Raw genomic sequence first — 22553 nt, 5'->3', positions numbered from 1 at the left:
CCTTGGTGATTTTGTGGTGATGGGGGGTTACCTATTGATGTCAGTCCACAATCATGTTCTCACCTACCGTGGTACCTCGGGTTACATATGCTTCAGGGTACATTCACTTCAGGTTACAGACTCCGCTAACCCAGAAATAGTACTTCGGGTTAAGAACTTTGCTTCAGGATGAGAACACAAATCGTGCTCCGGTGGTGCGGCAGCAGCAGGAGGCCCCATTAGCTAAAGTGATGCTTCAGGTTAAGAACAGTTTCAGGTTAAGAACGGACCTCCAGAATAAATAAAGTACTTAACCCGAGGTACCACTGTATTTTAATTAGATAATCAGTTCAAATTTTGAGATGGAATGAAATGTATTTACCATGAATAATTTTATCCAGCTACTTGCAGGTCTCCCATAAACTTCAATAAAAGTAGAAAAAATCCCTTAGGGATTTTTTTCAACAACTGAATTTTCAAAGAAGTTGATTTTTAGTCATCTTGTTTAGCTTTCACATTGTAGACATATCATGAGTACAAAAGAGAATAATTGGCCTCCATTCATTTTTTTCTGTAGGAATGATGTTGCCATCGCTGACTTCAGCTGTGTATTTCTTTTTATTCTTGGGTTTGTGTACATGGTGGTCCTGTTGCCGAGTGTTTGATCCGCTGATATTCAGCTGTCTCTGTGTGTTAATGGCTATATTCAGTGCAGGCCACCTAATTGGACTTTACCTGTACCAGTTACAGTTTTTCCAGGAAATTATTCCACCCGATGACTTTTATGCCAGGTAGGATATTCTTATTCTTATTCTTCATTTGCATTTTTCGGTAAATGGGACTGTGACAAAAAAAAAAAAAAAACAGCAGAAAGATTGAGTCACGTTGTGTGAGATATGCAAAATGTATAAATGAAGTAGTATGCAGTGAAGTATTTGAAATTTATATGTGAAATGCTGGGTTAAAGAGACATACTTGGTTGTATCCAGTGGTTGTGGGAACGGGAGGCAGCTCCTGCAACTCATCTTCCGCTTCTTTCCCTGCAGCTGCCTGGCCCCTCCTGAAAAGCATCTTCAGAGGGTCAGGGCTGCCTATGAAGCATTGTGGGCTGTGCTTTACAGGACTGCAGTGGGAGGGGGAAATTGCCTGAAAGTGAGGAGCAAGGTGGGGCCTAAGTAAATTCCTTACAGGAATTAGAAAATGTGTCTCTCATAGGAAAGGATGGTGTCACCTGGGCAGATTCTCTGTGTTCAGCTACTGTTAAATTCTTCCTTACTTTCTTTGATTTTTCATGTTTTACATTTGTTGACACTTATTTGCTGTTTCTGTACTGTGGAAGTTGGCATTCTCAGCAGCAAGAAAGTGTTTTCATCTGTGAATTTGAGAAGGTGTGTGACTATATAAGTGCTTTTCTGCCATCTACAGGCCACAAATTATTATTTTTTTACTCTTTCAATGAGGTTTTTAAAAAGTACTTAATTTGTTTATATAAGAATGCATGGTGCAGTTTTTAATAATCTTCTACATCTAGCATAAATGTCATTTAAAGCAACAGTAATGCTGATAGTCTGCCTATGTGTGTGCTTTAGCTAGTATTTAGTAGGAAAAAGTAAGGTAATTATAACTAGCCATGCTCCAAGGATAATATCTATTTTGTAATACCCAAACGTTGTATCGAAAAGTACATGTTTAAAATTGGGACCCAATTTCATAAAGCATTTCAACCAGGGAAGGTGATCAACATTGGATAAACGCCACACATATCTTCTGTCTTCTTTGGTAGGTTTTCCCAAATAATTTTCTTAAGTTTTACTTTAATAACAAGGTAAAGACAAAGAGATTTGCCAACTTCAATCCACAAACCAATGTCATAACTACATTATAGTATAATGAAAATATAGAAGTCATTTTTGCTCTGATAGTACTATTGAAATTTATATATTTTATTTAACAAAACGTATTTCATTTAACATTTGATGAAAAATTGTGCAACTGTGTTGCTAGAAGGTCATAGTATCCAGGAAGCATGAAGGCACCAGCAATGGTGTCTCACAAGAGGGAGAAGAGGCACCTTTGCAAGGTGAGCTGATGACTCAAAGAAGATTAGAAGTCCCTGATTTTGGCAGAGGGCAGGCCAGCTGCTCCAAGTGGTGTCACAGGCAAGATGTATGTAGCTTGTGAGTTCACCACTGGTTTAATCTATCTGAATATGCCAAAACCATGGGATTAGGATTCTGCTTTGTGACTGCAAATGGCTTAGTCTCCCTTAAAGTCAACAAGATACTGTAATTCCCTAATAAGTTGTTGGTGACTTTTCCATCTCTTTTTTTAAATAGTGTAATCCATCTGGGACATGACTTTTGAAATTATGTTTGGAATAAATAATAAAGCTTTGAATCTGTACAAAGTGAAATTAGTTTACCTTGCCTACCTGAAGAAATTTGTCAATCCCTGTGCTTTGTGGAGTTGCTGAAAAAATAGTTTTTTAAAAAAGTAATGCACTCCAGAGTATGAAACTACTTACAATAATCCTAGTTTGCTGTGTAGAGTAAGACTGCTGTCTTTTTAATTGGCTCAGCTACTGAAAACCTGTAACAAAACATCTTGAAAGAATCCTATCTTTCAGAACAGCACATGCCTGAGGCTATTGAATATTTTTTTGAAAATAAAAGCAAAAATTAAAGGCAAGAGATTAACATAATAGTGAGGATAATTGCTTTCTTTTGTTAACAAAGGGATAAACTTACATTTCCAACTACACTGTCCTAACCAGTTTCTAAAAATTTAGCTGCTACAAATCTCCTAGGCACCCTTAACATATATTTAGAAATGCTGGTCACCATTTTTTAATATAATGATTTAAGTGAGTTTCAAGCAGATTTTCAAAATCCTAGTATTCTTACAGATTAGTTCAGCAAACATGAAATATACTGCCATTAAATCCAGCAAATGACTGGCACACTTCTGAGAAGACACAGTATTTTACTGCTTGGCTCTGAATACATATTCCACAAGCTGCAGAATAGGTTTCCATCATTATGCCTGCAAGATTTTCTACTGTTCTGACTTGTACTTTAAATACTAGTGTCTGAGTTTAATACAAATTACTTAAGTTATTGGACCAAATTATATTTGCATAATTTATTTTATATTTGATGAACTTGCAGAATTTGGCTTTCAGTGTTATGGAATATTTGTTTAACTATTGACAGAGCAGAAGCAGCACTGCCAACCTAATGAGAAGCTAGTGGAAAGTATGCAAGGAAAGAAAGGTTGTTGGAAATTTGGAACTGATGCTGAAACATTTAAACTTGACTGATGGAAAGCAATCCTCTTCATTTTGTCAAACTATAATGAAAAGAGAGGAAAACAATATGCATTTAATTATATGTATAACTAGATGTCTTGTACGAAGACCAACACTTCTTTGGCTGAAGCACTGAATGAAATTTCATTTTAAAAATGCGATTGCAAGAGTAGGATGATCTTGTTCACCTATACTAATTTTAAAAAAAATGTTTATTGATTTTTGAGAATATAGATCAGAAAGATGTACAAATAAATTAAGATAAAATAAAAAACCTGTGAGTGAAGTACAAAGGTTCTTTACATCATCTTCAATATTAAGAAATAAACACGGATAAATGTTTTTACATCAGAATGAAATCAAATCAGAAACAGAATATTATAGGCTATTGACAATCATACCCACAATTTTATTTACTTTTTTAAAAAAATAAAAATAAGCTGCTTTTGCAGATAGGTTCCTCTCAAATCTGCCAACAGCAATATAAATATTAAATTAGAATAATATAAAAATATATTACTATATTAAAATGTTGAAAATATAAGGTGAGGAACAAAAGTCACCACATACAGATAGGTAGCCGCGTTGGTCTGCCATAGTCAAAACAAAAAAAATTCCTTCCAGTAGCACCTAAAAGACCAACTAAGTTAGTTCTTGGTATGAGCTTTCATGTGCATGCACACTTCTTCAGATCTGAGTCACCACAGTTACTCAGATCAGTAGCTACTGCCAGGGGAGGGAGGATCAGTCTAGCTACGTTTCCGAGCACAATTCAAAGTGTTGGTGCTGACCTTTAAAGCCCTAAATGGCCTCGGTCCAGTATACCTGAAGGAGCGTCTCCACCCCCATCATTCTGCCCGGACGCTGAGGTCCAGCGCTGAGGGCCTTCTGGTGGTTCCCTCATTGTGAGAAGCAAAGCTACAGGGAACTAGGAGAGGGCCTTCTCCATAGTGGCGCCCGCCCTGTGGAACGCCCTTCCAGCAGATGTCAAAGCGATAAACAACTACCTGACATTCAGAAGACATCTTAAGGCTGCCCTGTTCAGAGAAGTTTTTAACGTGTGATATTTTACTGTATTTTTGGTTTCTATGGAAGCCGCCCAGAGTGGCTGGGGAGGCCCAGCCAGATGGGCGGGGTATAAATAAATTATTATTATTATTATTATTATTATTATTATTATTATTATTATTATTATTGCTGTTATAGGTTTTTTCATTCGAAAAGTACTTCAGAGTTAGCTGAAAACTGCAGGTTTGGAAAGAGACTGAGGATGCCTTCAATAGGTTATCAGCACTCAGCTCCCTAGCAACCACTCGACAACTGCAACTATTCAGTTGGAGTATTTCTTCACCTTTTTTGATGGCTCTATCCTCATCTGACCAGTCCCAAAATCCTCAGCACTTAAACTGAGCATTGTAGATGAGAAAAAAAGAACCTTGTTCAGTTGTTTATCTCTGGCACTTGTTGAAGGCAATGAGCAAAAGTAAAGAAAGCAAGTGGGAATTCTTATATTAACAAAACTGGAAATTAATTATAAATGAAGCAATAGGTGTGGAATCAGTAAAAGCCAGATTGGGTAATACCAGCTAATGGCGGAAAGGCTTTCCTCACCCCCAGTCTCTTGCTCATGTTTCCCAGGACTATTTCAGAACTAGAATAGTCCCACACAGTCTCAGACTAGTCCTACATTCTGAAGATCCAAAGTTGACCCTATCTAGTTGAACCTCAATTTGTGATGCTAAAGTATTTGAACTAAACACATATTTCTCTTAACCATTGTAGAAACGTTTTAAGGCACTTCTCTGAGATGTTCCAGAAATAGGGATATTTTGCTCTGAAATAGATTGGAATTAGATAAATGTTCTGTGGTATGTAGCCACCTGCCCTAATAAAGGAAAAATACCACTCACATTTGCAGATGCTTCAGAGCTTCAACCTATTTGACGTGTTTGTACAATTAATAGCAAAGCAGACAAACCCTCCCATGTGCCATGTACTGGTGTACCTTTTCTTCTAAAACAAATTGGCTATAGATCATGGGCATTATTTTGCAATGTTCAAAGAACACTGACCCAATGAGATTAATGTCTGTAGCTGAAGAGTTTAATTTGTTATGCAGCTTTGAAATTTGATGCCTCCAGTTTCTTTTGGATGACAGTTGCTAGGCTCTTCAGTTGATTTTGATTCATTATGCTAGGACACTCCAGGATGTACCTCTTAATTCCAAAATACACCTCCTAATATAGCTTCCCTGCACGCTTCATTTGTGTTCTTTCTCACAGTCTCTCCTGTGTTTATTGTAGGAACTGCTTGTTCATCATTTTGTAGAGCAGAAATAATGCTCTTTGACACTTCTCAAACATCTCAAAGTAGCATTTTACACCAGCTTGGGGGACTTTTTGAGTTAACCATGTAAGGCTCTGAACTACTTTTCCTAAAGGCACATAATTTGCACCGTTTTTTAATTTGCCCACAACCTGATGTCTCAGACAGGTTTCTAGAATTTTATCTGGTCATACTTGGAAGCAATTCAAAGAAGATAAAAAAGCTCTACTTTTTTGTAGCAGCCTTTTGGCTCTTAAAAGAATATGTGCCTTTAATCAGCTTCTGCTGGTACAGCAGCAGCCATTACCAGGTGGGGATAGCTTCCTCACAATAGTCCATGCATTGGTAACTTCAAGACTGGATTACGGCAGTGCATTGTATCTGGGGCTTTTCTTGTAATTGATCCATGAACTGCAGTTAGTACAGAATGCTGTGGCATAATTGCTGGTGGGAGGTATATTTTCCATGAACTTGAACCAGATCTAATCTGTTTTTTAAAAGATTGTCCTGAATGTTAAGCGGTATTGAAGCAGCCATTATACAGTGGTACCTCAGGTTACATACGCTTCAGGTTACAGACTCCGCTAACCCAGAAATAGTGCTTCAGGTTAAGAACTTTGCTTCAGGATGAGAACAGAAATCGTGCTCTGGCGGCGCGGCGGCAGCAGGAGGCCCCATTAGCTAAAGTGGTGCATCAGGTTAAGAACAGTTTTAGGTTAAGAACGGACCTCCGGAACGAATTACAGTAAGTACTTAACCCGAGGTACCACTGTACTGAGGTAGCTCACAGTTGCCACCTCTGCCCCTCCACTGCCTTTTCCTCTCACCTCTTCTTGCTAGACTGTTTGTTTGCTACAATTGCAACAAAATGGTGCAGACACAGCCAGCTGAGCCACATTGCCTTCCTTCCTCAGTATGCAACATTGATGGGTGAGAATGGTACTGCATTGGAGGTGGTGACAAAGGGGTGTAGCAGTAGTGAGGCAACAGCAGGGGGGAGGAGGGAGGAAAAGGCATCCCAACCACAATGTCTATATACAACACTTACATAGCATAAATTAGGTTGGCATGAGGCATGTATAAGACACCTAAGACTACTGCCTGTCAATTAATTTGGAAAAGCAAATAGCTCCAAATTGGGCTAGCACTGTATGGTTAAACCATATCTCCTGCAGCAGTACCCTTGAAGTCTTGTCAAGCAAGATTTTTTCTGACGTGTGTTGGGTGCTTCTAAACCAGGAGTGAGAAACTCAATACAGCCCTCTGGTTTTCTCTATCTGGCACCTGAGACCTGAGGCCAAGCGACATCTCCTCCTCAGGTGACATCTCTTGCTGACTTTCCTCTTAATTGTAAAAATCATATCTCATCCAACCCATTCTATTTATAGAAGCTGAAAGATTAGGACCAGCTTGGACATAGTTCTGCTAGCAAGATGCACTCTCTTTCTTTTTCTTTCTCTTTGTGTAGGCTTTAAAAAAAATAAAAATGTGGAGCCCACTGCCTACAAAAATCACCAACACATTTTTGATCAAAAAGAAAGTGGATGAAAACATATACCCATTATCCTAAAATCTGTTGAAGCTCGATAGCCAGATTTCCATTGTTATTATTTTTATAGAACATCTGGAAGGTGCTCTCAAGTCATTGTAATGGTGTAGCCCCTTGTAGATCACTTTATTTATCACTTCCTCACTAAGTTAAAATAGCTTTGTAGAACAAATTTTCAAAGTATAAAAAAATCTGGATTGGTTCTTATTACCACTCTTCAGAGCTTTACTTAAGAGCCTCAGGGAACATAAGATGGCACTTCCCTAATTGCATGATTTGATATAAAATATATTTTGTGTTGTTAGTGCCTATACATCTAGGTAGCAATAAAATGCTAGTATTGGCCTTTGCAATCTGTATGGATCCCTGTGCTTGCATGTTTTAATCTGGGTGGTCTTCTCTCTAGATGACAGCAGGGAATATTGTTCCTTGTGCTTAATATTTCCTGCAGGGTATAGCAATAGTGGGAGCACCTCCCATCACAATGTCTACTCAGAGCCAGAACTGGAGGTCAGTGTGCATAACTGCAGGAGATCACCTGCTGTGCTTCTGGGTCAGAAGAAGGTGGTGACACAGCCTGGTTTGGCTAAGCAGGAAGGAAATAGGCTATGCAATGTGCTTACATCGCAACAGAACTACTTAGGATTATTTGACAGTATAGATCTTTTGCAGGTGTCAGAATCTAAGAAGAGGATTTTTTTGTTTTTGGCAGATTAATACTGCTTGAATGAAATGCAACAGCCAGAAAGTTAATTCAAGAAATATGCTGTCTTGATATTCTGGATCTACACAGCCAAAACAATCTATTATCTTTTTAAAAAGCTGAATATTGAAATCTTGTTCTAAGCATAGCAGGTTTGACGGCAAATAAAAGTTCATGGTTGATTCTAGTTCATATTAAATAAATAAGTCTTGTGTGTTATTGTTGCCTGCCACCAAGTTTGTTAAAAACAAGAGTCATAAAAAGTTAACAATGAATGAATGCATAAAGCTACACCAGCTTCTGCCAACTTAGCAGTTTGAAAAAATGCCAGTGCGAATAGATAAATAGATGCCACTGTGGCAGGAAAGTAAACAATGTTTCCATGCGCTCTGGCACTAGTCATGGTCCTCTGTACGCCAGTAGCAGTTTAGTCATGCTGGCCACATGACCCAGAAAGCTGTCTGTGGACAAACGCAGGCTCCCTCGGCCTGAAAGCGAGATGAGCGCTGCACCCCATAATCGTCTTTGACAAGTCTTAACCGTCCAGGGGTCCTTTACCCTTATTGCTGTGCCCCTCTGGAGTCTGCGGCCTAGGCTGCTGCCTAGTTGTCCTAATGATAGCATTTGCCCTAATTACATGGTTGACATTTACCCACAGGCTTAAACTTATTCAGAGTTTTATGTTCAGCCCCTCTGCATTTCAGATTAGTTCTGTTTAATAGAAAAAGTGTTGCCAGAAGGAATGTTATAATAGTGCTGGTTTTGCCATTGCCAGAAAAGCTTTGATTCGGTTAAAGCAATGGAAACTAGGACTCAGTAGAAAAGAGGTATAGAGGAATCTGGGAATGAGCAATAAAAAACATATTAAAACAAAAGTAACAGTGTGTGTGTGTGTGTGTGTGTGTGTGTGTGTGTGTGTAGTATTTTCTTGACTGTAACAGTGTATTTGTATAGTGTAACTATATATACACTATAGCAGGCATCCCCAAACTCGGCCCTACAGATTTGGGACTACAACTCCCATCATCAATAGCTAACAGGACCAGTGGTCAGGGATGATGGGAATTATAGCCCCAAAACATCTGGAGGGCCAAGTTTGGGGATGCCTGCACTATAGTTACAAGAGGGATAGCACTTTTGATTTTTAAAGTACAAGCACTGTCACAGTGAGCAAGAACTCTTTAGTTACGGCAGTGATTTCACAAGTGATTGAAGAAAACCTTGTACACACCCTAACATAGGTGTTTTTGTAACCTGTGGGCATGCGTTGCTTAGTATGTAATATAGAAGAAAGTCCGTAGATGTTTCCAGATTACTGCTGTTTAATTATGGTTAACTGGATTCCAGCTTTTCTGGACAAATGCAGTCATGACGTTGCATATGTTTTATAACAAAATGCATTTTTTATCATAGATAAATATTGTATCCATACAATGTCATTGGTATTTAGAGTTTGTGGCTTTTTATTAGTGGAAAGTAGTGCTACTTGTCAGAGCATAATGGTTAACAACAATTGGATGACCTCAGTCATTAAATAATAACGTACTCAAGTGACTTGTGATGGATGTTTGCGTATGGAGACAGTCATTCTGTTTTGTGAAGATAAATTCTGATGAAAGAAATGTATCAATAGTTAATAAGAGAATTATACTGACATTGCCTTACAGGATTGTTCCATACATATTGACGTAATAACCTATGTATGTGTGTGAAATCTTTTGCATACTTACATTACAGATATATATATATATAGTACCTGAAACATATAATGTCATTTAGAAAGCATACAATCCAGGTGTCAGAAGTGCTTGCACAAATTTAGAAAACTGAAAATTGAATGCATCTTCTTGAAGTAAAGCTGTGCTGCTTTTCATGTATTAGAACTGTTACTAATTTCTTCAGTGTCACCATTTCTTATTAAAATGTTTATAATTATTGCATTTGAGTATTTGACATAGAGGATACATAGCAGGTGTTATAGGGGAAGAAATGTGGCAGTACGAACTAAATTATTCTTGACCAGGGTTTGCAAATCTTCAACCTCTTGGTTAAGATAGAAAGTATGGTTAGCATTGATACATGTGATCCCAAAGCTGGTTCCCCCCAATCTGCAAGTGATAGTTGTTGTCTGTAGCTTTTAAATAAGATTTCTATGTGAACCTTTAATTAAAATTAAAATTCTAGGCTGTACAACCAAAGAGTAATTATACACTACAAGAATAAGACAGCAGAAGCAGCAATAAAAAAATAAATAAATAAAAATTGGTGTGGGGGGTTGGTACAGGTGGGCACCTACTGAAATCCGTATTCCTTTAGAGGGCCCTCTGCCAATAAGCCACAGCTAAGGTGAGACCCACAAATGTATATCATGTGTGGGAGTAAGCCTTCTTTTCTGCCTGTTATCCCCCGCCACCTCTTCTCTCCCCAGTTTAAGACTTTATTGGGGATGGAACCTGCAAGGAGACATGAATACAGTGGTACCTCGCAAGACGAATGCCTTGCAAGACGAAAAACATGCAAGACGAAAGAGTTTTTTGTTTTTTGAGTCGCTCCGCAAGACGATTTTCCCTATGGGCTTGCTTCGCAAGACGAAACGTCTTGCGAGTTCTTGCGAGTTTGTTTCCTTTTTCTTAAAGCCGCTAAGCCATTAATAGCCGCTAAGCCGTTAATAGCCACTAAGCTGCTAATAGCTGCTAAGCCGCTAAGCCGCTAATAGCCGTGCTTCGCAAGACTAAAAAACCGCAAGACGAAGAGACTCGCGGAATGGATTAATTTCATTTTGCGAGACACCACTGTATTAGCAAAAGTAGGGCACATGCCTCCATTTTCAGATGAACCCATCTTAAGGTAGTCTGGTCTTTGTGATGATAGCTATATCCACAGTTGGCTACTCTACCGTAGGTGGAAGTAGAAGAAAAACGTTTTCCTGTTTTTTTAGAGAACAGCAATATTTCCACTCTTACATCACTATGTGCTTTAATGCTAAATCAGTATCTTGCATTTATCAAGGTCATAGGCTGTGAATGTGTCAGGAAAAGCAGATCACAGCACATATACACTAGAGACATGATTGCATTAATTCAATAAGCTTTTGCTGGGGAAATGAATTGACAGAGCAACAATGTGTCAGCCACCTGTTTTTTTGTTTAATTTTTACTATTTTCCAGTTTGATGTTTGTTTAATGTTCCTCAGAACAGTAATAAAGTTATTTGTGGCTTGTATAACCTGAAATACTGCTCATGTTATGGCCGCTCTGTAGGTTGGTTATGAATATTCATTTACCCTTGGAAAACCCAAAACTTTTCCTTTTCTGCAAACTTATAGAGATATTGGCACACACAAACTAATTGGGGAAGAGCAGGAGGTCTTTGCTCAGCCAGCTCCCTTAATTGGGTCCTGCTAGCAGCCATCTTATTGAGAAACTCTTTCAAAAGTTTAATGCAGCTGCATGAACATACCGTATTTTTTGCACCATAACCCTCACTTTTTTCCTCCTAGAAAGTAAGGGGAAATGTCTGTGCGTGTTATGGAGGGAATGCCTACGGGTGGCGGGGGGGATCTGCTGCAGTCGTGAGCAGAGGATCCATGGTTCCCCTTCCTTCCCTCCACCGTGGCTCGCTTTGAAACAGCAAAGCGGGAGAAGAGCCGCTGAGTGGGGAGGAGAGAGGGACAGAGATCCTGCTTCTTTAAAGGAGCAAAGCAGGAGAGGAGAGGAGCCGCTTACACGAGTGTAAGCGGCTCCTGTCCGGTTGGTTCCTTTAAAGCAAGCAGGCTCTCTGTCCCCCTCTCCTCCCCACTCAGCTTGCTACATAGCAGCAAAGTTTTTCAGCTCGCTAAGCCGGGGATAAGCGGGGAGGAGGAAGAAAAGCAGAGCCTGCTTGCTTTAAAGGAGCAAAGTGGGAGAGGAGAGGGAGCCTTCTCCCCTTATACACCTCTTCTTCATTATTAGCAGCATCCTTCTCCACCCACCCCATGCGTGCTCCTTGTCCCTTGAGTGCTTTTCCTTCCCTCCCCACTTAAAATGTGGTTACAAAGCACGGATCCACATGGATCCTCAGGATTTTTGCATTGGGCTACTCCAAACTCACTGTCAGATCACATGTCTGTGGCCACAGCATGAACCACAAAAATCATACATCCCCTGTTTCATTTAGAATATTTTTTTTCTTGTTTTCCTCCTCTAAAAACTACGTGTGTGTTATGGTCAGGTGCGTGTTATAGAGCGAAAAATACAGTACATAGGGCATGCCGACACTGAAGTGACTGTAGAAGCCAGCTGGTTATATGGTGGCTTTGCATTGTCATTGAGTCTCTCATAGGCATGAACCTCCTGGATCAGAGTGCAGTTGTTAAGAACTTATGCCCACAACTGAGGGCAGAGGCTCACCATACAGTTAAAGCATATTCAACACACATTTAAAGCACATGACTTCCCCAAAGAATCCTGGCAATTACAGCTTGTTAATAGTGCTGGGAATTGTGGCTCTGTGAGAGGCAAGACTCTCACAGAGCAGGCTTCCTCAACCTCAGCCCTCCAGATGTTTTAAGACTACAATTCCCATCATCCCTGACCACTGGCCCTGCTAGCTAGGGATCATGGGAGTTGTAGGCCAAAAACATCTGGAGGGCCAAGGTTGAGGAAGCCTGGTTTTGAGGGTTCTTTGTAGGAAGTCATGGGTTTTAAATCTGCATTGGATGTGCTTTAAATGTAAGGTATGGACGAGCTATTATATGCAACAGCTTTGCATCACTACATACCCATCAAAACAATTTGCACATAGGGACCAGTGATTTAAATCTAATTGACACTAGAATTGGTAAAATTACTCAGAGGCATCTCTTAGTAGGTTGGCAAACTCTAGTTTCTTTAGTACACCAAATAAAACAAAGTTTTAAACAATGAAACTAAAGAGAAATGTTTCCCAAGAAAAGAAGACAAAACAGGTAATATCTTCATGCTTAATTATATTCACACACAAAAATGTAGAAGTTGAATGAGGTGTCAGTTACCAAAGGCAATAGCCAGAATGATTTGCTAATCCAAATTCCTGATACAGTTGTAGGGTCTTTGTATTGACTGAATATGAAGCCATGAATTCAGACAGTCAAAATGTCTTGATAATGATAATCTGTATTGGTTATGTGATGCCTCCTGTTTATCATTTCAACAGATTATTTGGTGTCACTTCAGTTATTCAGACCAACTGTTCAAGCACTTGGAAAATTATAACTAACCAAAACTTGTTTTGGTATCACCATACTAGTCCCATCTTGGTGCTCCTGTTATACTATACCCTAGCAACTCTCATTCGACTTTGGCTCCATGAACCTATTGTACAGGTAAAACAACTCTCTTCTTCCTATATAGTAATGAGAAAATTTTCAGGAAAAGAGTGTAGACATCATTTCAGGAAGCAGCAGTATTTGTGCATAAAATTTAACAAATGTGCATTCTGAATTACTAAAAAGAGATGACCTGTTGTATGTAATTCAGGGCGGAACTACATGTTAGTAGGAAAATTATTAACCCAGTAATTTCCTAATAATGTAAATGCCGGGGGTGGGTGCTTCAGGCAAGACAGAGTAGGCTAAGGAGAGCGCTTTGCACAATGGAGGGTTTGTTCAGATGCTCACTAGCTCAGTAATAGCTTATATGTGAAAAAAAATAAAAAATTGTCCAGTAGCACCTTAGAGACCAACTAAGTTTGTTCTGGGTGTAAGCTTTCGTGTGCATGCACACTTCTTCAGATACCTTATATGTGGTGTGACATAACATGGCCTTTATGAGTGCATGCTCTACTTATTCATTGTGGTGATGTATGCTCTGGATGAATACTCTTACACATTCATGTGTCATTTGCCTGGCCTTTGTAACCTCCCTATCATCTCCATGCCCAGGGGTGAAGGGGAAGTAAACATGTAGTATATTGTTCTGAGCTGGTCTGTCCATGAGGCAAGGTGAAACAACAGCTTCAGGATCCACAGGGGTGGCAGGTCCAGACTCCAAGGAACTCATTGTCCACCACTGCCGGCCCTGATACTGTGTGTATATATATCCATTGGTGGAACAGATTCCCCTTCTCCCTGCAGCCTCCTGCAAACATCCAAATTCTGCTTTAGAGAGTTGGGGGAAAACCCTGGAGGAGATGGGGAGCTGCAAGGGGCAGGAGAGTAAGAAGAATTGCCGTGTTGCCCATGAGTAATGTCGACAAGATGAAGTTACCATTACCTGTTGATGTTTGCAGTGTTGCTTAAACCTGTCTACCCAAAAATGTGTTGAGAGTGATTATTCTTCATACTTGTCTGAAAAGTTCATATGGGTTTGACTGGGAAAGAAATATATTAAGCTAAACACTGCTTAGATTGTAAACTGCCCTGTAATCCTTGGATCAGGCTTCCTCAACCTTGGCCTTCCAGATGTTTTGAGACTACAGTTCCCATCATCCCTGACTACTGGTTGTTCTATCTGGGGATCATGGGAGTTGTAGGCCAAAACATCTGGAGGGCCGGGGTTGAGGAAGCCTGTCTTGGATGAAAGGTGGTATATAAATGTAATTCTATTTATCTTGGCAAGAAAATCCCCCTCCCCCATTTTAAAAGCGAAACTTAGCAGCTAAATAACTGGTTATTCTGGAGTTAACATAGCCATTTGTTCTTTAGCATATACCTGATGATGATGATAAATCTGGTAACAGGGAAGAGGAAACAGACTGCACTCATGTCCAAATGACTGCAGAAAGAAGGCGCAGTTTGTGGTATACAAGCCGCTACACAACTGATGAAAGAAAAGTAAGGTCGAATATAAAGTAGTTGGATTGTAATTATCCAGTTAATGATCAGGAGTGCTATGTTTCATGTTTCTGACTTTGTATGATGTACAATTTTAAGCACAACATAGGAGCGAATGTTGCTACAAGCACTTAAAAAATACAAATATTGCAGTATAAACGTACCACTTAGCATCTCCTGATTTTAACTAGTCTCTTGGTTTTCAAACATTTGACATAAAAGCTACATGAGAGTTGTTTTAGGTGGGCTTGTGTGCATCTAGTGGGAATTTTGACTGCTTTTCTTTTAACGTTAGCCTTCTATGTAGCATTGCAGGATTTCTCAAAAGTTGTTAGCATCATTATTGTGTTTCAACTCATTTGAACCTTCGACTAGAAACAATGTTGTAGCCTGAAAAATATATGTTGTTAATAATAATAATAATAATAATAATAATAATAATAATAATAAGTGGCAGTGGCGGCGGAAGCAGAATAGTAGTAGAAGATATGCATGCAGTGATTAACACATTCCTCAAAGCAAATGGTCCATTCGGAACCAAAGCCTAAAGCTATTAAGAATTTTTTACGCTTCAGCTATAATTCTTAACTAATAAGCTATTCTTGCCTTGCTTTTGCAGCTTCTGTCAATGACTCAAGATGATCACAAGCCATCTGATGTTAGTACCATTGTCTCATTTTTGGAGTTAATTTGCACTGTGAATTTTTATTATATTGTTTAGAGATAAGCCTTGTTCACACATTACTCACACAAAGGGACAGAGGTACAGTCCAAAGGGACTGTGGGGACATGTGGTTCACCCCATCCCCAAGGCTATGCTCCTTCTAGCCCTCATGTGTTGAGCAGCAACATCTAAAGCGAGGAGACTTTTATATCCTTTTAGCCCCCCAGCTCATCTTCTAAACACCTGCTGAAAAAAATATCTTCCATTTGGCTTATGAGGCTTAATAACATGGTTTGCTGTTGTATCACTATGTATTGTACTACTCAGTTATTCTTACAATATTGTGATTATATTACTGATTTTTATTTTGTATTTTATTAACAGTTGTTTGCTTCCCTGAGACGTTTTGTTAATGGAAAGCCTACAAGTTCTGAGTTGTATCCAATCCTGCTTCAGCAGAGTTTCACTAGCATAACAGAAGTTCAGTTTCCTTTCCTCCCCCTGCACATCCCCAAATCTGGTCCTAATGGTCTCCCAACAGTACAGGGGTTAGAGGAAACAGGAAGTTCCATTGTGTGCACTGAAGTATGTTGTACTAGCAGAGCTGCAGTGTTGGATACAGCCCATAATGAATAATAACAAGTGCAACAACAGCACCATCTGGCTCAATAGAAGATCCTAGCCTTTCAAGTTATCTGCCTGCAAACAGCTTAGAAGCAGAAGTAGATGTGTGACTTCCTGCCAGACTTTGAGATATTTTGAAATAGCTGGGTGCCCTCAACCACTCTTTCTATTATTTACAGATCATGGGCAGCATCCAAATAAACAGTTCTGCAAGTGCAAAGGCTTTTGACTATGCAACGGAACTGCCTCTCCCTGTATACCCCCTAAATTTATTCTGGGGGTTACTGCAAATCTCTGGAGGAGATATAGGGGACAAGAGGGGGGTCATTTACTTTTACCTTTAGGACATTAGTGTTAGACCAATTTGGATGTTGCATTTTGTCATGTGTGAGAATTGTTTGGACTTCTGATTGCCTGTTAATCATGTAATAGTTGATATTTAACATGTAGGGCAACTGTGGATAGATTACTGTGCATCATTGATATTTTTGACAACAAAAGTGATAAAAATGTATTGTGTTTATTTTAAAAGGATTCATTTTCTGTAACTTTAATTCAACAGGTTCTTCTAGTGACAGTGAATGGTACACCTGTAGACTATCAGAGCATACACCCATTGTGTCCCATGGAGAATGGGCCTGCGAGGGTAGATATGTATTCAAGACCACACTACAAATGGGACCCAACAGTTGATGACTTAGGTAGTAGTGAAAATTGTTTGGGAATAAACACTTGTTCTTTTTATGTCCATTTTGTTCTGTCCCACATTCCTGATAGGAATACATTGTTATTAAGAAGTGTGCTTAGCTTGGCTATGAGCAATGAATACATGATTGTGGTGGGCAGAAAAAGGTCCTGTTGTGTGACAAAGTGATGATCCAAACACATGCCAATTAGCACCTGCTTGAATTAATTCTGGGATATGGCAATAAATGAGTACCCACCAGCAAGCATACCCCGCTTACGCTAAAGTGCCCTTTCTGCATTTCCTGAGAAGTTCAAGCCCCTCCCCTTTTCAGTAAGGGGAAGATCACTTTGCTAATAGATTATGTATATCAAAAATGTTCCTTTTGGGCATTTCCTGAGAACTTCCAAGCTCACTCACTTTAGGATTGGCAAGAGTGCCTTGCTGAAAGCAGAAACACCCCAATGGCTGTTCCTTCACCATGTGACATGACAGTTCATTAACTCAGGATGTCCTAGGAACTCCCCACCCATGTCTTTTGTTATGAATTGTCCCTCATGCCCTTGTGAAAAAGCCTCTTTCACAGTAAGTGAGACAGTAAGATATGTTTTTCCCATGAGTGGGAGCAGAAGGCACCCCCACTTTCTTCAACCTGTGAAGAAATATATTTTGTGGTATTCTGGCTTAATCTTCCCCACTCAAAGTGCTCCACACTTCTCTGTAGTTCAGTCCTCTGCACAGGAGATTGCTCCACAAGCTGAGATTTTTGAGTTGCTTCCAGGAGACTGATACACAACACACTTTCTCAAATCATACCACTCCAAATACAGACTATAAGAGCATGAGTCTTTCTTTCCTCAGCTAAGCCTTTAGTAGAACTTCCTTTCTCACCTCTCCCTGTGCTTTCCTGACGCCAAGCCATGTTCTTTATTTTGTTTCAAGACTAGTCAGGAACCCTTTGCAGAGAGACAGCAGCTAGTAACTTTCTATAGGACAAGGTTTTTCTATTTTTGAACGATTTAGTGACTTTGGCTGAGCTGCCACCTTATTGGCCAGCCCACCACTTCCTGAGTCTTGTTAAAGAGAGGAATTCCCATTGTGCATAGATATAGATATAGATGATATAGATATAGATATAGATATAGACAGTACTACAAATTTACACATCCAATTTTAACTACCAAGCATCTGAATATTCTATACTATGATAGCCACTTCTACTATTATCCTTATGAGAAAAAGAGGATTTGGAGCCTCATGGTCATACCATGAATAGATCCAAAAGTTCTCTTCAACGAATTTCAGTTAACAGAAATCTAACATAAATAGAAATCTTCCATGAACGAGACAATCCCCAAAAGGGAGCCTTTGAATACAATTCATGTTGAATTTTGCAACTCATGCAGTTCTTTTTGTCCCCTCAGAAAAGAAAGAGGAAGAAGAAGAAGAAGAAGAGGATGAGGAAGAAAATGTTGAGGAAGAAGTGAATCCCAAAGTTCATGCAATGGTCACAGTTTTTCATTTTATCATGAAGCAAAGTTATGTTTGTGCTCTGATTGCCATGATGGTAGGTTATATAACATCTTTGTTATAGCTCTGATAACAAATGTCCATTTTGGTAACAAGACTATTTTGTGGTCAAAGTCCTACAATTGATCATTATAATTGTTACTCCTTTTAAATTTGTAATTTTTCACTCAGCATTAGAAACAAACATGCCTAATCTAATGAAATATTTCCCTCATGTTAATGCTCTTATTCTTCAACCATTTGTGTATTGTCCCTTGCAATCCTTTATCTGCTGTAATGTAGAAATACTACTTTCATTACAACTTTCATTTGGTCGTGAAGTAGTAAAGAGCAGGCGTTTAAATTTGTTGTTAAATATGTTGTCCTAAACAATCCAAATAAAAGTTACCATGATTCATGCTTAGCATTGTGCTCAATTATGTCTTTGTACAAACCAAGAAACATGGTTTAAAGCAAGCACTGATTAAATAAGCCAGCTTTACAATTCATGGCTTTAAGTTAGCTTATTTTTAAATTGTTAAACCTTGATCTCTAGATAGTATGGCACAGCAAGCTGTGATTCTGTAAGAATAAGATGCTGAAGTAACAGGATGCTGGCCTTTGCTCTGATCAAACAGGGCTCTTCTTATAAAAATGAAACTAAATGATGCAGAAGTTCTCCTGGCCATGTGGAAGAAGGATGGTGGAGAGCTCGCGAAACTGAGGCTTTCCGATTATATAAAACTCAGAACTAAAACTAGGTCATCTTTTTTTAACAATCGATCAATCTTAAGCTAACAGTAAATCATGGTGGTTTTTTAAAAACCCATATTAAATTCCAGTTATTAGCTATTTATGCCATTGTCTATATTAATATGAAAATACATGTACATTGCTAATCTTTGCTGGATTTTCAGATGACTAGAGTGTTTCTGCTATAGCAATATAAAGACATAAAATAAAGGAGAAAAGTGCCTCAGTGTTAACTGTAATTCTCCTAGAAAAACTTCTCGGTTGTGAAAGTTTATGTCAGCTTTACAAACAGTAGCTTCCCAGTTCTCAATAACTAATGGGAATAGGATACACCTCTGTAATGGTTCTAGGGGTTGCTCGTGCGTAAATCAGCGCCACACCTGGCTGGGTCGCCTGAGTGAACCCTTTCTATCCGGACAGCCACTCACCTGTGGCTGTCTCAATCACTGGCAGAATCCATCAGTGGGCGTTTCTTGAACTTCTTCCAGCAAAGAAGCTCTTTGACGCCTAGTCTCCGCCTACTCTCCCTGCGCGGAAGCCTTCTGCGCAGGGAGGGTGTGGGCAGCGGAGGACCTGTGCTCTCCCCGCTGGTCTCCGGCGAGGAGTCATGGAGCCACCTCGCCGAATCCCCCATCTGCCCCCCTTCTCCACTGGTGCTACGCTGATTTCCTTCCCCAGAAGATGGGCTGCTTCTCTCCCTCCCGTGACGCTCTCCGGAACCCCTCTGGAGCCCTTCCTCTCCCTCTGGCTCCGATGGCAGTTCCCTGACAACCTCTGACTTAGAAACTTAGCACTGTTAAGAAAACCATATGCTTACATGTTTTCCTTTTAATGGACATAATACTTCCATTTCTTTTTCTTTTCTCTTAAGGCCTGGAGTATTACTTACCATAGCTGGTTGACATTTGTGATGCTGATATGGTCCTGCATACTTTGGATGTTGCGTGACAGAAGGAAATATGCTATGATCAGTTCACCTTTTATGGTGGTATATGGAAACTTGTTATTAACATTTCAGTACATTTGGAGTATTGATCTGAATGAGAACGAACTTCCAACGGTTTCAGGATTTCTAGAACGGAAAGCTCCTACAGAATTAGCATCAAAGGTAAATAATGTTTTAAAATGGAATCAATCTGAAGCCAATGAGATCCTCAGTTCATACAGGATTTTACATTAGAAGTAAAAGAAGTGAAAGGATTTTTGTTGTTGTTGAAAAAATACAATGTGTGCAAGCTATGAGCAGGATCTAAAAAGCCCTGTATATGTACACCTAAAGCACCTCTGTATGGGTATACCTGGGGTGCATTCAGATGTGGTGAATATTGCATTAGTTTCCTTGATTTTAATGCTGCTGTTTCTGTCCCATCTTCTAAAATTCCTTGTACCTGTTGTACCTTGTACTTGTACCTAGTACCTGTTGCATTATGGAACTGTGACTTCTTGACCGATATAATGGCATGTCACACTAAATTTCATTTACACTAATGGGAGTGGAATGGCAGAACAATGGCACCATCCTTGGACAATGTCACTATGGCCCCACTCTTTCCACACATACATGCTTCTGTTCTCCCATTATTGATCTATGAAAACAGCAGGAAATAAATTTATACTAGTATACTGCCCAAGTTTCATAACTTTACCCCTACAATTTTTTGGCTTAACCAGGGTTGCAAACAGATTATTTCTGCCACTAATTAAAATGGGAACAAATGCTAAACTTTCACTATATTATACTAGATTTCAAGAAGTGGCTTTTATGTTGTCTGAAAGCTCAAATATAATATCACATTTAGTAGTCTTTTTTTTCTGAAGCAAAGTAGGTACAAAATGTTTCATGAATCCCACTATTGCATTTCATTATTCCTTTGTCTCACTAGCCCAAGCACCTTCAACATGATGCACTAGATTCTATCTCAAAGTGAATTCTGTACTACTTATTCCCTGCTGGCTACTCCTTAATTTATAATGAATGTGAAAATGAGCAAACGCTATATTATCTTCTCTCAAAGGTAGCATTAGTGCTCTTAAAACAGATTAAATGGTCCAGAGGTTCTGTTGGATATGTTGTACACTTTCTCTCATTGATGCTATAAATTTCTCTCAAGAGATTTAACTGCTTTAATATGTTGCCAGCAACTTTGCCATAAACTTTGATCGGCTGCTTTGTAAAATGTCTTATCTAAAAGTAGTGGCTATCAGAAAAATGAAATTATGGTATCAGCAAAAAAGATAAATGTATACACCATAGTAAGTAAGTGACATACCCTAGATATATTTCACTGAATAAAAGACACTCTGTGGGTTTAGACATAAATTTAATTTTGCTTTCCATAGAAAATGACAGATAAATAGACCATAATGCTCTCCGTTTCGTTTTTCAAAATATGTGCTCTTAAATAGAAAGTGTGTTGCTTTGTAGAAGAGACTACTCTCCAGAGAGATTTTGAAAATGGAAGCACAGTGAATATTCTGTGTAGGCATTTGTATGTGTTAGAAAATACAAAAGAGAAAAAGGAAGAACCATGAGATACAGAACCTAGTCAGTCACAGAGTAAATGTGCTTATCGCTGCCTTTGGGAAGGGAGAATAAAGTGCTGTTTCACTTATTCTTTATACATGAAGGCACCACCTAAGCCTCTGAAGATGAGGTTGCACAATGCTCTATTCTATTCTATTTTTATTTTATTTTATTAACGTTTATATACTGCTTAACTACATTAATCTGTGGACGTTGTAACCACCTTAAAAGTACATAATCCTACATGTTTAAAAAAACCTGTTGACAATCAGTGAAGAATTAAGATAAAGCATTCTAAAGGCAAAGTTTGGTAGGAATTTGGCAAGGGTGGTATGGTTCTCACTGACTATGCAAGGCACAAAACAATCAGGGAATGACAATTTTTTTAAAAACACTACCTTTTCCCTAAGTAGATGAGAGTGCTGCTGGCTCAACAATCCAGGGGATTAAGGGAAACTGACTACAAATCAATTCTCAAAGGACAGGACACAACATAACATAAAACATAACATAACATATAACAACAACAAAACAACAACATGAGGGAGAGTGCAGGCACTGGATAGATGTGTAGCCTGTTATCAAAACCATAAGTAGAACCTGCAAATCACTGAAAATAAAGATTGTTTTATCATATGAAGTACATCAAGGATATAAAAGTATCTCAACATAACTGGAAGAAGTTGAGGACCTGTTTTGCACCCATCAGCAAGCACAATCCTGCCCTCTTTGTCTCTGTCTCTCTGCCTCTCATAAAGAAAAGGAAACTAAATTAGAAGCAAAATAGAGGACTGGAGAGTTATCTACATTTCTCTTCTTCCACCAGAGGCAGCCATGCCCAGTTGACTGGCAAACTGAAACCAAAAGGCACAAACAGCACTGAATAAGGAGTTGTTCACTGAAAGTCATTTGTGTCCATGGGTCATGTCTTATCACTGGAGTAGAGCTGAAATTTCTTATGGAAAAAGGGGTAATTTTGCAAAATTTTCTCTAAATTTAGTGACCATCGCACAAAAAATGGTGGGGAATACTTAGAGAAAATTCTGTAAAATGAAACATGCCACCAACATAGTTGTTGCAACATCAAAACAACAACAAAGCAAATCCTTATAAAATGACAAAGAGGCTAATGGTTCTCGCA

The 22553-nt window shown here is 39.0% G+C and overlaps 1 protein-coding gene across 5 annotated transcripts in view; it reads left to right on the top strand.

Moving 5' to 3' along the window:
• PIEZO2 (piezo type mechanosensitive ion channel component 2) overlaps nucleotides 1-22553 on the top strand; it is a 203334-nt gene that overhangs the window by 117770 nt on the left and 63011 nt on the right. For all 5 annotated transcript variants that reach the window (XM_081917968.1, XM_081917965.1, XM_081917966.1 and 2 more), the window contains exons 7-13: nucleotides 557-770; nucleotides 13036-13204; nucleotides 14525-14653; nucleotides 15273-15311; nucleotides 16504-16642; nucleotides 18051-18193; nucleotides 19760-19996. In XM_081917968.1, the coding sequence (XP_081774094.1) occupies nucleotides 557-770; nucleotides 13036-13204; nucleotides 14525-14653; nucleotides 15273-15311; nucleotides 16504-16642; nucleotides 18051-18193; nucleotides 19760-19996 (1070 nt within the window). The remainder of the gene's footprint in view (nucleotides 1-556; nucleotides 771-13035; nucleotides 13205-14524; nucleotides 14654-15272; nucleotides 15312-16503; nucleotides 16643-18050; nucleotides 18194-19759; nucleotides 19997-22553) is intronic.

Source organism: Podarcis melisellensis (genome assembly GCF_964234715.1).
Source record: "Podarcis melisellensis genome assembly, chromosome: 7".
Lineage (NCBI taxonomy): Eukaryota > Metazoa > Chordata > Lepidosauria > Squamata > Lacertidae > Podarcis > Podarcis melisellensis.
This window is presented reverse-complemented; position numbering and strand designations above follow the sequence as displayed.